The following is a 12,781-nucleotide window of genomic DNA, read 5'->3' as shown; positions in this document are numbered from 1 at the left end:
ACGCTCCCGTGCATGTGTAACAACGCTTGTCATAATCAACAGGTGCGAATCATATGTTCCTAGATACCATGTCAATGCTTCTTTGGCTTGGCAGGGGTCGTCTGAAACCTGGTCACCTATGATGTCGTTGCCGTCATCAAAGCATATAAAAACATCGGCTCGTCCGCGCATGTCAATCAAGCACCACAACTTCCGTATCTACTACCTATGTGACTACACGTACTCATGATTGTTTTTATCAAAAACTAAAACCATGGCAAACCCTCAAGCGGGAAACCGGGGTGGTGATGAGCTTGGCAACGATTCTATCCCAGCACCTAAACGCGCTCATCTGGAAGCTGATCACGACAAGCTAGGCCCGCACGTCAAGTATCTTGGAACGAAGAAGGCAGTTTATCCAAAAGCTGTACAAGTCGAGGCTCTTGACTTATAATTGGCGGAGACATGGGAGGCAGATGGTTCCGCCAGTTCCCATTTGGCTACTGAGTCCGTATACATTGTACTGCGCAGCCAGGGCGCGGGGGCCAGCCGCTATGCCAACGAGTCCCACACAACCACCATGGGCATGTACCGGAGCATCGTCGGTGCGAATTGCAATGCTCTCATGCATGGCCTTTGACGGAACGGTGGACTACTCCGAAGAAGACGGGAGGAGCTGCGATGACGACAACGACATTGACGCAAAATTCCTACATGTGACAGCCCCGCCTCTTGATCCTGAAGACGGCACAGCTGGGTGGTGGATTGAAGAAGATGTTTGCTTGTACTTGTCTGCTGGCGACTGTGGGGGGAGACACCGAAGTGTGGGTAGAGAAGCGGGTGTTGGACGACTGAAGCATTGTTCCCCTGTTACGGGTCATGGCGAAGCCGACTCCTTCGGAACGCCGACGCAGGATATCTCAAAGATTGCTAAGGTTCTGATTTGATGCATTGTGCTCTATGCTGGAAAAGGGGCATCAGAGGGCAGGCCCCGGGCAAGGCACGGCGGGTAGATCCTCGTCTATAGGGATCTGTTTCCCCTGACTCATAGCAAAGAAATGTTTCCTGGTCAGTTTGATGCGGCTGTTGGTGTACTCGGAATTTGAAGGATTGCCGTACTGCAAGGTGAAGCCATCCGAATGATTGACAAAGCTCTGTTATGTCTGCGTTAGTAGCGGCATCTTGTGCCAGATTGGCGCTGGTAGGTATGCTATCAGGGGAGCGGGAGAAGACTGTGCGTCAGAGGGTGACTTACACCACAGTCCGGCAGATTGCGACCAAACAGGCTCCAGAAAGCGTCGCCGACCGCTACCGTGCTCTTCTCGATGATATCAAAGAAGGCCGTGATGTTGTTGGTGCCGGCATCGTCCGGCCCAACCCAGCTGTACTCCCCCGCGAAATAGGCCTTGCCGGCGCCTTCGACGAGGTCGAGGTCGTTCTGCAGCTTGGCCGTGTCGACGGGGTAGTAGTGGTCCGAGAAGATATCCACCTCCTCGACTGCCAGGTGGGTCTCGTTGACGCCGTATGTGCCGTCGACGAGGAGCTTCTGAGGGGCGAGCGCCTTGACGAACCGCGCAATGTCCGCGACCCAGTCCGCTGGGCAGTTCATGTCGCCCCAGACGGGGCCCAGCAGCTCGTTACCTGTCTCGTACGCGAAGATGGTCGAGTCCTCGGCGTACGTTTGGTTGGTATAAGGGTTTCGGTGGGTCGCGATCTTGGTGATGTAGTCCTTGAAGGCCGCGACGATGGTGGCGTTGGTGTAAAATTGCTGGATTTCGGGGTTATTTGCGTCGGCGCCCTGGCTCAGGTTGAAGCCGGCCCACCGCAGAAAGGTGTATTTGCCTCCGTGGTAATAGTCCTATCTCTGGGATCAATCAACCGTAAATTGGGCCATGGTGATAACGGCCAGCTAAAAAAGTGCTTGTGCCCTCTTACAAAATTGTCAATTAAGGGCACCATGAGCCGTATACCGTACTGGCCGGCCTGATATACAGCCCAGTCGATGGACGCGAACGCGGCCTCGTTCACCACGCCCGGCGCCGGCATCACGCTGAGCGGGTTGCCCAGGCTGATCCCCAGGGTGTGCGACCGAATCATGGTCCCTCCCAGCGCCTTGACCGTCGCCAGCACGTCCGTGATGCGGCCCTGGGTCGGATAGCTCGACTTGGTGGCGGGGTCGTAGGGCTCACCCACGGGCGGCACGACGTTCTCGTCCAGGCCCAGCCAGTAGACATTGGGGCCCACGGCCTTCCACGGTTCGCCTTCGACCAGCAGAGTCGAGTCCGTCCGTGTCACGGGGGACAGGGCGGCGGCGGCGGGACGGATCGCCGCGGCCGCCGCGACCAGCAGGCAGAGGGGCCAGGTACAGGATCTCATGGTTCGGATGAAGGAGAGAGAACTCGGACGGACAGGGATCCCGGGGGGAAATAGTAGGTACTCGCTTTCTCCCAAGTCTCGACACTGCGATAACTATCTACCTTATATACTTACGTGCATATATACTTGCCCAGGTGAGGGGTAAGGAGATGCACTTCCAAGAATGCATTTCTTATCCCAAGTCGAGTCGCTACATGAGGCTCTCTTGAGGTCGTTTATGCAGAGACGCGGAGGACTGATGCCCGTTGCCCGGCCCGGGCTAGCTTCGCATAGGGACGGGAACAGCTACATGTAAGTACATGATGCCGGTGCCTGATGTTTCATTTTTCGCCTTGCTGTCATTGCGTCATTGACGTTTGAAGAATCAGATGTTTGTTGTTCAACGATCTGTCTGTCAACTTCTCCTGTGTCTGCCGAGCTCGCATGTTCGTATCGTGCACGCTTCTGCGCCGAGCAGACAATTGTTGAACTGAAATAAAAAAGGAAAACAAATCCCATTTGCCAATGCACAGCTTTGGCCCCGACGCCCCTCCTAGGGTCATTTGAGAGTTCCAATGCCTAGAGTTGCCAAGGCCGTGTTGTATTCGAAGAAGGGACCCGGGGAGAGCGCGGTCACTTGCATCTGGCGTGACGGTAGTCGTACTTGGAAGAAGCTAATCTAACATCCATTGGCAATGACGATTTGCTGGCCTCGGGGTTCTGCTCGGGGTTGGAGCACGGGCTTTCCTGGCGGCCCCAAAACCAATCAGCCAGCCTGTTTCATCATAACAGAAGGGAAGCTTTGTTCAGCATCCACCAGCACAAGCACAAACAAGCCCGCTAGGTAACATTCAAGGTAAGCTGTAACCAGCCGGCGCGGTGATCTTAGCTAAGGCACAGTACATGCAAGCCGCGCCCTGCAGGTATCCCAGCATCCCAGCATCCCAGCATCCCAACATCCCGGCATCCCATGCTCCTCCAACCTGCTGGCACTATTTACATATGACCAATCCCATCTCCTTTTTTTCCCTCTCTCACCCCCTTCATAAAAGGCCAACACATCCCCAGAGGAGCCCACGCTGCCCGGCATTGCCAATGAGTACATCATGTTGGCTCGACTACACACGAGGATTCCCCGCCTTATAGCGGCAGTCCTCGTACTCTGCCTGCTGCTAAGCACTGCCCAAGCTTCCACTGGCGATCGCCTGCCCGAATTTCGAGAGTGCGTCAAGGTACGTACAAACCAGACCAGACCAGACCAGACCAGACCAAACCAAACCCACTTCCTGGCTGGTTGCTGCGCATGCCACATAACGTCCCGCGATGGAGCAGAGCTGACTTGGCTCGATCTACCCGCAGATTTGCGAAAGAGAAAACTGCTACTCCCAGAAGCCGACACCCATCCGTAAGCCTGCACCGTCGCAAAAGAAGCCCTGCCCGATCCGACACGTTCGACCATGTGCCGTAAAGCTGACCGGCTGCGATTTTAGCCCTCCATCGCCGCCTCCTCCTTTGGACTTGCCCGCAAGAATGCGACCACACCTGCCAGCACATTGTTACGGCGAAGCGAGTCTCCCGCGGTGAGAGGGTCACCCAGTTCCATGGCAAGTGGCCCTTTGTCAGAGTGCTCGGTATGCAGGAACCCTTCAGTGTGCTGTTCAGCGTGGGCAACTTCCTCGCGCACCAGAACGGCCTCGCCAAGCTGAGAGCCCAGATCCCCGCCAGCTATCACCTCCGGCCCTACTATGAACTGTTCGCCTACTTCGGCATGGCGGCCTGGGTCTTCAGCACCATCTTCCACATCCGCGACTTTGCTGCGACGGAACAAATGGACTATCTTGCCGCCGGAGCCGATGTCCTGTACGGCATGTACTACACCCCCATGCTGGTGTTCCGCGTCGAAAGGCCCTCCGCGCGCCGACAGAGCCTGGTAAGGCTCTGGACGATATTCTGCTGTACCTTGTACGCATGTCACGTCCTCTACCTTAAGATGTGGAGCTGGGACTATACGTACAACATGACTGCCAACGTCGTGGTCGGCCTGACCCAGAATACGATATTGACGTACTGGAGTTGGAAGCAGTACAGAGAAATACGCCAGCTTTGGACGATATTGCCCGGTCTTTCCGTGGCCTGGCTCATGATGGCCATGAGTCTGGAGTTGCTGGACTTCCCTCCGCTATGGGGGGCGATAGATGCACATAGCCTGTGGCATCTGGGAACCATATTCCCTGCTGTTGTGTGGTATCGGTAGGTCTCGATCTTTCAGTTTTAGTTTTTTTTTTTTTTTTTTTTTTTTTTTTTTTTTTTTCGTTTCTTTCTCTCTATCTTTCTTTCCTGGTCCAGCTCGGAATGGCTAACTCGAGCACAGCTTCTTGGTCAAGGACGCCCAAGAGGATATTGCAAGCAGGTCAAAGTTGAAATTCTAATGACGACTGAGTTGTCTTATGGGAATTTTCTTAGTCGCGTCCCGGAAATAGCTGGGCTGAGGAACACGAAACGATTTTTTATGGTTCAACCATACGTTCGTTCATGAGGAGTCTAGGCCATTGTATTCCCCCGTAACTCTGCGACTCAGTTGGTTGGAGCCAACATACAATATAGACAAACACAATTAATGAAAACCAAACTTCACATCAACCACTGCATCCTGGACTGTGCCCGACGAAACATACCAAACCAAATGGGCCACCACACAGTAGCAATGACAAATGTTGAAAAGTAAGTCTCTGCAGCCATTATGACATTTAATTGCTGTCCGCTAAGCTAAGCTATAGTTGTTGCTGGAAATCATTATCCCCATGCTAGTTATATCCATCATGTAGTTATCCCTTAGCAGTTGTCTGATTGCCAAGCTTTTATTGTTGAACCAATTACAGGATGATTTCCAGTTATCTCGTGGCATATTCTTGGCATTATTACTTCGAAATCTCGACATCATCTATATATGAAATCCCTCGAAGTATGCTACCTATTCAATCGGTCTATCCTCGTTTCTGTGGTAAATCCATTATCCCAAGCAGCTGCTACTTATGCTGTAGTCATCTCGTTAGGTAGTAAATACCTGTCATGCGCTTGTCCATGGTGCCGGCAATAGCTACCTAAAGTACGGGCATGTATGCACCTATGTGGATGTTATGTAATTGTATGTAATCAGCATCGGTTGTCCTGCAATGGAAAGCCAATCTTGGATCATGCATACTACTCTCAGAGAGGTAGCCATAAATAATTGGCATGACAGGCGTGTACTCGCCCAAGGATCCATTGTTTTAAGACATTTGATCCGAGTCATGCCTTCAGCAAGCGCCATCCTGTGAAAATTCAGGGAGCCGTTCGGCTGGTGCTCCGGCAGGCAGGCGGTGTAGGCGAAAAAGTTGGGTGTACGCCAGTACTGGAAGGAATAATCGTTCTCGATGGGGGGGCAGTTGCGGGCAGTAACCAAGCGGGACTTGGACTAGACCCTGGCTCGGGTGCCCTTCGAGAAAAATTGTGCCTGACAACGCAAAGTACGTAAAGCTGCGCGCGCCAAACAGAAGACTCCCATCTTTTGCATCTTCTCAACCTCCATTCCACTGCCAATTTTCTTTTCTGTCACCAGAAAAAAACTTATCTCAATATGTCTGCCCCTGAGGACGTCGCCGCCGCCGAGCTCGCGCTCAAGGGCATGGCCCATTCCGAGCAGCATTACTTCAACAGGTTCGTTCACCTGGGACTTGCGTTCCCCCTCCTCGCGGTCGATTTCCAAGTACTGCGCATATCGAGATGGGACAAATTCACTGACTTTGAGTGCCAAACAGCTACAACCACCATGGTAAGCCCACGTATTTGGCATGGTTCGAGCCTCTATTCTTGATCTGGTGCTAACCGCAGTGTTCTTCCTTTCAGGAATTCACGAAGAGATGTTGGTATGTACACGCGCACCCCTCTACCTGGACTTCCTTCGCGACTGGCAGCACAGCTAACAGATGACCTCCCCGCTACAGAAAGACGAAGTCCGCACAAAGTCGTATATGAATGCGATTGTACAGAACAAGCACCTCTTCAAGGACAAGGTCGTCCTTGATGTTGGCTGCGGTACCGCCATTCTGTCCATGTTTGCTGCCAAGGCTGGCGCCAAGCATGTCATTGGTGTCGACATGTCCACGATCATCTTCAAGGCCCGGGAGATTGTCGAGAAGAACGGCCTTTCCGACAAGATCACCCTTATCCAGGGCAAGATGGAGGAGATCGAGCTTCCTTTCCCCAAGGTCGATATTATCATCTCGGAATGGATGGGATACTTCCTTCTGTATGAGTCCATGCTCGACACCGTCCTGTACGCCCGCGACCGGTACTTGAACAAGGACGGCCTCATCTTCCCCGATAAGGCTACCATCTTCATGTGCGGTATCGAAGACGGTGACTACAAGGACGAGAAAATAGGATGTGAGTCTACCCTGGGTTGTCACCTTCGTAACCTACATGAACATGAGACTGACTTTGTATACAGTTTGGGACAACGTCTACGGCTTCGATTACACCCCGCTGAAGCACACCGCCCTGTCCGAGCCCCTTGTCGACACAGTCGAGGTTAAGGCTGCTGTGACTGATCCCACATCGATCTTGACACTGGATCTGTACAAGTGCACTGTCGAAGACCTTGCCTTCTCCATCCCCTTCAAGCTGACCGCTCGTCGGGACGACTTCGTCCACGCCCTTGTGGCCTGGTTCGATATCGATTTCACAGCTTGCCATGTGCCGATTCGATTCTCGACCGGACCCCACACCAAGTACACACACTGGAAGCAGACCGTTTTCTACTTCCGGGACGTTTTGACCCTCCAGCAGGGCGAGGAGGTCCAGTGCAACCTCGAGGTCCGACCCAACGACAAGAACCGCCGTGATCTGGACATCAAGATCCAGTACCAGCTTGATACCCCCGATAACGTCCGCAATGCTAAGGGCGAGTGCGAGTACAAGATGTGCTAGAGGAAGACATCCGCACCAGGTTAGGAGGCAAACCGCGGGATCGGCAGGGATTATAAATAGTGCATGGTTTTGTGCGTATACTATACACACACACAGCCTTTTTGCGTCGCTAGCAGTTGCTATGGCAGCTCAACTGAAATAGCTGCAACATATATGCATAGGGCGGGAGTTTCGGGAACTGCTTGAACGGGGAACGGCAAGAGGCCGTATGACTGACGAAGATTACGACGTACTGTAACTCCCACACGTCCCTCGAGAGATACCACATTTTTTTCAGAGGTTGATGGGTCAGTTGGTGGTGGCTCCATAGAGTAACACTACTGCGAAAAATAGACTTGTTTTCTTGTGCATCACCTTCCTCGCGTGAAATTGAGAGTATAGATCTATCTCGTTGCCGGTTATTTTCTATTCAAGTTTGAAGCTTAGGTATCTGGGCGTCTTTGTGCGTAGTCTACTCTATGCAGACGTTTAGCGGATGCAGTCGGCATGACTTCGTAGAGCACCATGACCAGATAATCTACTTCGCAATGGAGTTGTCATTCCTGAGCTAGAAGCTGAAGTAAATGCATTTGCTTCATTATAATATATACAGGATGCTGTGGAACTTTGGAAATGATAATAGTACATGTAGCATCTTCCCGTGCCGAATCGTAATCGGCTTACACCTCTAGCAATACTTGTACAGCATGATCGAACCCGCCGAAGCGACCTCAAGGGCCCCCCCAGACATCGGCAATCTTCTGGCTCAAGGCACCTGCAATCTTCTTCCTGCCGTACAGCTTGCCCATCTCCCCGGCGATCAGCTGCTGCTTGCGCTTTTTCCCAACGTCTCCCGTACCGCCGCAGTTCCCAAAAGCTTTAACGAACTCGTGAGGCGTCTTCCAGCGCTTCTGAATTTCAATAGCCTTCTCGCCCGTGACGCCGCGGGTGCACATGAGCATCTTGAGGTAGACATCGCGCAGCGTCATGGTGTCGGACTTGGAGACGAGAGACGCGAAGGCCGGGTAGCTGATGTAGTGGTCCATGCCGGGTTCCTTCTCACGCAGATGCTCCAGCAGCGGCAGGTAGTTCTGGGTGGTCAGGAGGCCCGTGGGGATGACATAAAGCGGGCGGGCCTCGTACTGTTTCTTGAGGAGCAGTGTCATGCGGGTCAGGTAGCGAATGGTGTCGTCCATCTTCTGGGTCTTCTTGACAAAGTAGCCGTTCACCACCTGGGTGGATGCGATGGCCGACTGCACGGCCTCTTCGTACTTGTCCTTGTTGAGCGAATCGATGTTCATCTCCTCGACGATGTAAATGACGTTCTTGAGGCCGGAGCGCTTGAGTCGAAACTTCTGCTCGTGGAATCGCCCGTCTTTGATGCTGCCAATCAGATCGTCCAGGCGCTTGCGCTCGACGATCCAGTCGAGAATCACTTCGTCGCCCTCAGCCCCGGTTCTAGCAAGGAAGTTGGCGTCATGGCATTTGGCCACCCACAGGGCATCGCCGAGCTCAAGGGAGCGCACAATCGGTGGTATGCCCTTCTTGGCCAGCTCCTGTTGCATGTAGTCGCGGTCGGTCTTTGCACGGATCTCCCGCACATCTAGGACCAGTTGCACGGTGAAGGAGCCGGGACGTAAGCAGATAGGCCGGAACTTGGGAAGTGCTGAACCATTTGACGAGGGACCGCCCGCGGTCGGTACCAAGTCTGCGTATGCCGATGCTAACTGGGGTGCTGCTGGTTCAGTTTCAACTTCAACGGATTGCGATTTGTTCCTCTCAAAGTAGCCTGCCCGTGGTGGGTGAGGCTCTAGGTTCCTGGGGAGCGCCGCTGCGTCCGGGTTCGCTATTTGGTAGACCCGCGCGGCGACTTCTCTGCCGTCGTCAGTCAGTGTATACCGTTTGGTTGGGCCTCTACGCTCGTGAACCAGATCCTTGTCCAGCAGGGTCTTCATGGAGTTCCAAGCGGTATAGAAGCTCGTGGGGTCTGAAGGAGCCGAGAAGGAAGAGTCACAATGGGGCTGTGCCTCCTCAATGAGTTCAGACTTGGTCATGCCATTTGGCGAGGTCGACTCGACCAGTCCCATGATCAGGGCATAGGCACCAGACCGTAGCTTCGGCACGTACGGCTTAGCCTTTCTGGGTTTCTTGGCCGGCCTCGCCTCTGCTTCTTCATCTTCATCACCTTCATCGTCGCCATTGCCGTTCGCCAGGCCGGTGCCCGGAGCGCGACGCTTCTTCTGCGGCATGGGCAGGCCGTTGGCCTCGCAGTGCTCTTGCAGCTTCTGGGTAAGACGGTCACATAGTTTGGGCCCGAAGCCCTTGAGAGCCTGGAGCTGGCAAGGATGAGTAAAGGCCATTGGGCACGCCTTCAAGGAGTTGTAGGCATTCTTATATGTCACAACACCCTTGGAATTGTGCTCCCGTGCTTTGTCCAGCCACTCCTTGACCCAGCTCAGATAGAGCGGGTTGACACTCTCCTCGTCGGCTGGCATGCTGGTGTCAATGCATGCATGGGTATGGTAAGAAATGGGTTAACCCGACGATGTCAACAACCTGAGCAGTTGAACTGATCCAGTGGTGTATCCCTGTGGACGGTATCAGTCAGTTGGGGGTCAAGTGTAGACGCGTTCAAAGCGCGTCATAGATTAGGTGGAAGACGCCAGGTCAGGTGATACGGCCTTAATTGTCGACCCTGCCTATGGACGGAACTAGGTACAAGTAGGGTCAAAACAGAGGATGGAGAGCGGAAAGACCAAAGAAGAAGCAGAAAAAAACAAGAGTTCCACATGCAGCTATTATGTAAGGAGCCGTCATGGGTGCAGGTATCGGCGTTTTGAGTATAGCGCCAGCTGTAGTAGCAATCTGCTAAGACGGCGGGGCAGGTTGAAGGGACAAAGTGCTTGGTGCCAGGTCAGTGAGGGGCAGCCGGGCAGGGCAATGCAATACATTGATAACAACAGCGTAAAGCATCCAGCATCCATACTACTACCTAGTAACTTGATGTACATGTATGTAAGTAAGTAATGTAGGGTAGCACCTGCAGGACAGGCTGCTGCTGGCTGTGCCCTTTGTGCTATTGATAGCATCTATGTGGAGAGCTAGTAGTAGGAGGTACGGCTAGAAGGTCGAGCTACTGGCAGCTTCTCCTCTCGTTGCCGGGTGACATTCTGAGGTAATAATTGGGAATAGAAACGCACACCGACTTGCACTTGGATGCGAGCTTTGGCGCAACGTGGCTTGGGTAGATCGTCTCTATTAGCTGTGGTTTCATCCCACCCCCATCCCCCCGTTTCCCAATTAATTGAGGCTTGGATTGGACTGACCTGACCTGACCTGACCCGGCCTGCATTTGAGATTTCGCGTGATTCTGGTCCCTCTTCTACGAGAACTTGTTCCTCTTCTTCCTCTCCTCCTCATCTTCTTGGAGGCCTCCACTATTTTATCACGACGTTGATATTCGCCATAGTACAATCTTTCCATCTCAACGGACAAAGAAAGAAAAAAATTAGCCAACCCCAGCTAGCACATCAACCCTCGTCGTACAACTAGCAGGTGTCTGCTCTGTCCCACCATGGAGCGAGGTTCCCTCATTGCCGCTTCCCAGAAGCATGACATCGTGGCTCTGCCCGATGGCAAGCTCTACACCTATGGCACCGCTGGCTTCCGAATGGCTGCCGACCTTTTGGAGGGCATTACCTTCCGTGTCGGTTTGCTGTCTGCCCTGCGCAGCCGGAAGCTGGCCGGCCAGGCCATTGGCGTCATGATCACCGCCAGCCACAACCCTGCCAAGGACAACGGCGTCAAGATCGTCGACCCCATGGGCGACATGCTCGAGCAGGAGTGGGAGGTCTACGCCACCCAGCTGGTCAACTGCAAGACCCACGAAGCCCTCGCCGACACCTTCTTCCAGCTGGCCGAGCAGCTCAAGGTCGATCTCAAGTCCGGCGCTAAGGTCATTGCCGGCCGAGACACCCGTCCTTCGGGCATCACCCTCGTCCAGGCCCTCTCCGACGCCTGCCTCGCTACCAAGACCTCTTTCGTCGACTACAAGATCCTGACGACGCCCCAGCTCCACTACCTGACCCGATGTGTCAACACCGAAGGTACCCCTAGCTCGTACGGTGAGGTCAGCGAGACCGGCTACTACAACAAGATCAACAGTGCCTGGGAGCGTGCCATGAAGAGCAAGAAGGTCAACGGCTCCTTGGTGGTGGATTGTGCCAACGGCGTGGGTGGACCGAAGCTCAAGGAGCTCTTGAAGCACATGGACCCATCCAAGACTGGTCTTGATTGCAAGGTCGTCAACGACGACGTACTCAAGCCCGAGGTTCTCAACCTGGACTGTGGCGCCGACTTCGTCAAGACGAGACAGCGAGCCCCCCCGAACCCCAAGCCCCAGCCTGGTGGCCGATGGTGCTCCCTCGACGGCGATGCTGACCGCCTCATCTACTACTGGATCGACCCGGAGACGACCCAGTTCTTCATGTTCGATGGTGACCGCATTGCCACTCTTGCCGCATCTTTCATCGCAGATCTCTTCCGGACCGCCGGCCTTGACGGCGAGCTGCGTATCGGTGTCGTGCAGACTGCTTACGCCAACGGCGCCAGCACCAAGTACGTCGAGCAGCACCTTCAACTGCCTGTTGTCTGCACGCCTACTGGCGTCAAGCACCTGCACCACGCCGCCTGCGCCTTCGATATCGGCGTTTACTTCGAGGCCAACGGACACGGCACCGTTCTCTTCTCTACCGATGCGGTCCAGACCTTCGAGAAGAAGCAGCCCCAGTCGCCCGCCCAGAAGGAGGCGCTCGATACTCTGCGCGCCCTGGCCGACCTCATCAACCAGACCGTCGGCGATGCCATTTCCGACATGCTGATGGTCGAGGTCATTCTCGCGCACAAGGGCTGGGGTCTCCGGGACTGGGCTATGACCTACCAGGATCTCCCCAACCGCCTTGTCCGCGTCGAGGTCGGTAACAAGGATCTCTTCCAGACCACGGACGCCGAGAGAAGACTTTCGCACCCTCCCGGATGCCAGGACGAGATCGACCAGTGTGTCAAGAAGTATACTAACGCCCGATCATTCGCACGTGCCAGTGGTACTGAAAATGTAAGTTCAGGAGTGGAAATGTGTGGAGTCGCCTTCAGAATCGAATCTAACCTTTCCATCACAGGCATGCAGAGTATATGCTGAGGCGGCAACTCGCTCCGAGGCTGACGATCTGGCCAACAAGGTCGCTCACATTGTGAAGACTTACGGCGGAGCATAGGAAGCTGCGCTTTGCGTGACGGAAAATCGCGAAGACGCAGTAAGTGTTGTGAAGTACGGAACATTAACAACTTTGCAAGATCCTACAAGAATCTGATAGGGCCGTCGTATCCTAGAATGCGGTGGTCGACAAACAAGGGGAAAATGGACTGGAGAATAGAACCGAATATACCCGCCGCTTCTGATGGCTGGTGGTAAGAAGATACGATGTTATGAACACGGTTTTTT

General features: G+C 53.9%; 6 protein-coding genes across 6 annotated transcripts; 4 read left to right on the top strand and 2 right to left on the bottom strand.

Annotated features, from left to right (window-relative positions):
* Nucleotides 1–533: 533 nt before the first annotated feature.
* PG985_006786 (uncharacterized protein) lies at nt 534–926 on the top strand (the record flags this gene model as incomplete). The annotated part of the gene is made up of 1 exon (XM_066826555.1): nt 534–926. One exon carries the CDS (start codon nt 534–536, stop codon nt 924–926), a length of 393 nt encoding a protein of 130 aa, XP_066686162.1.
* Nucleotides 927–956: 30 nt separating this feature from the next.
* On the bottom strand, nt 957–2,355 carry PG985_006785 (glycoside hydrolase; the record flags this gene model as incomplete). The annotated part of the gene is made up of 3 exons (XM_066826554.1): nt 957–1,133; nt 1,235–1,837; nt 1,915–2,355. 3 exons carry the CDS (start codon nt 2,353–2,355, stop codon nt 957–959), a joined length of 1,221 nt encoding a protein of 406 aa, XP_066686161.1.
* Nucleotides 2,356–3,386: 1,031 nt separating this feature from the next.
* PG985_006784 (Mn2+ homeostasis protein-like protein Per1) lies at nt 3,387–4,763 on the top strand (the record flags this gene model as incomplete). Its single annotated transcript, XM_066826553.1, has 4 exons — nt 3,387–3,566; nt 3,694–3,739; nt 3,825–4,584; nt 4,706–4,763. Coding segments are annotated over 4 exons (1,044 nt in total), but the record flags the coding sequence as incomplete, so codon positions are not given.
* Nucleotides 4,764–5,950: 1,187 nt separating this feature from the next.
* Nucleotides 5,951–7,302, top strand: PG985_006783 (ribosomal protein l11 methyltransferase (PrmA) domain-containing protein; the record flags this gene model as incomplete). The annotated part of the gene is made up of 5 exons (XM_066826552.1): nt 5,951–6,030; nt 6,132–6,145; nt 6,220–6,239; nt 6,318–6,759; nt 6,824–7,302. The coding sequence occupies 5 exons, from the start codon at nt 5,951–5,953 to the stop codon at nt 7,300–7,302; spliced, it is 1,035 nt and encodes a 344-aa protein (XP_066686159.1).
* Nucleotides 7,303–8,012: 710 nt separating this feature from the next.
* On the bottom strand, nt 8,013–9,776 carry PG985_006782 (Crossover junction endonuclease mus81; the record flags this gene model as incomplete). Its single annotated transcript, XM_066826551.1, has 1 exon — nt 8,013–9,776. One exon carries the CDS (start codon nt 9,774–9,776, stop codon nt 8,013–8,015), a length of 1,764 nt encoding a protein of 587 aa, XP_066686158.1.
* A 1,079-nt stretch (nt 9,777–10,855) lies between these two features.
* PG985_006781 (phosphoglucomutase/phosphomannomutase domain-containing protein) lies at nt 10,856–12,554 on the top strand (the record flags this gene model as incomplete). Its single annotated transcript, XM_066826550.1, has 2 exons — nt 10,856–12,394; nt 12,459–12,554. 2 exons carry the CDS (start codon nt 10,856–10,858, stop codon nt 12,552–12,554), a joined length of 1,635 nt encoding a protein of 544 aa, XP_066686157.1.
* Nucleotides 12,555–12,781: the final 227 nt, after the last annotated feature.

Source organism: Apiospora marii (genome assembly GCF_038362585.1).
Source record: "Apiospora marii strain CBS 49790 chromosome Unknown utg000004l_segment0_segment0, whole genome shotgun sequence".
NCBI classification, from domain to species: Eukaryota; Fungi; Ascomycota; class Sordariomycetes; order Amphisphaeriales; family Apiosporaceae; genus Apiospora; species Apiospora marii.
The sequence above is the reverse complement of the archived record's forward strand: the minus strand, read 5'-3'. Positions and strand labels throughout refer to the sequence as shown.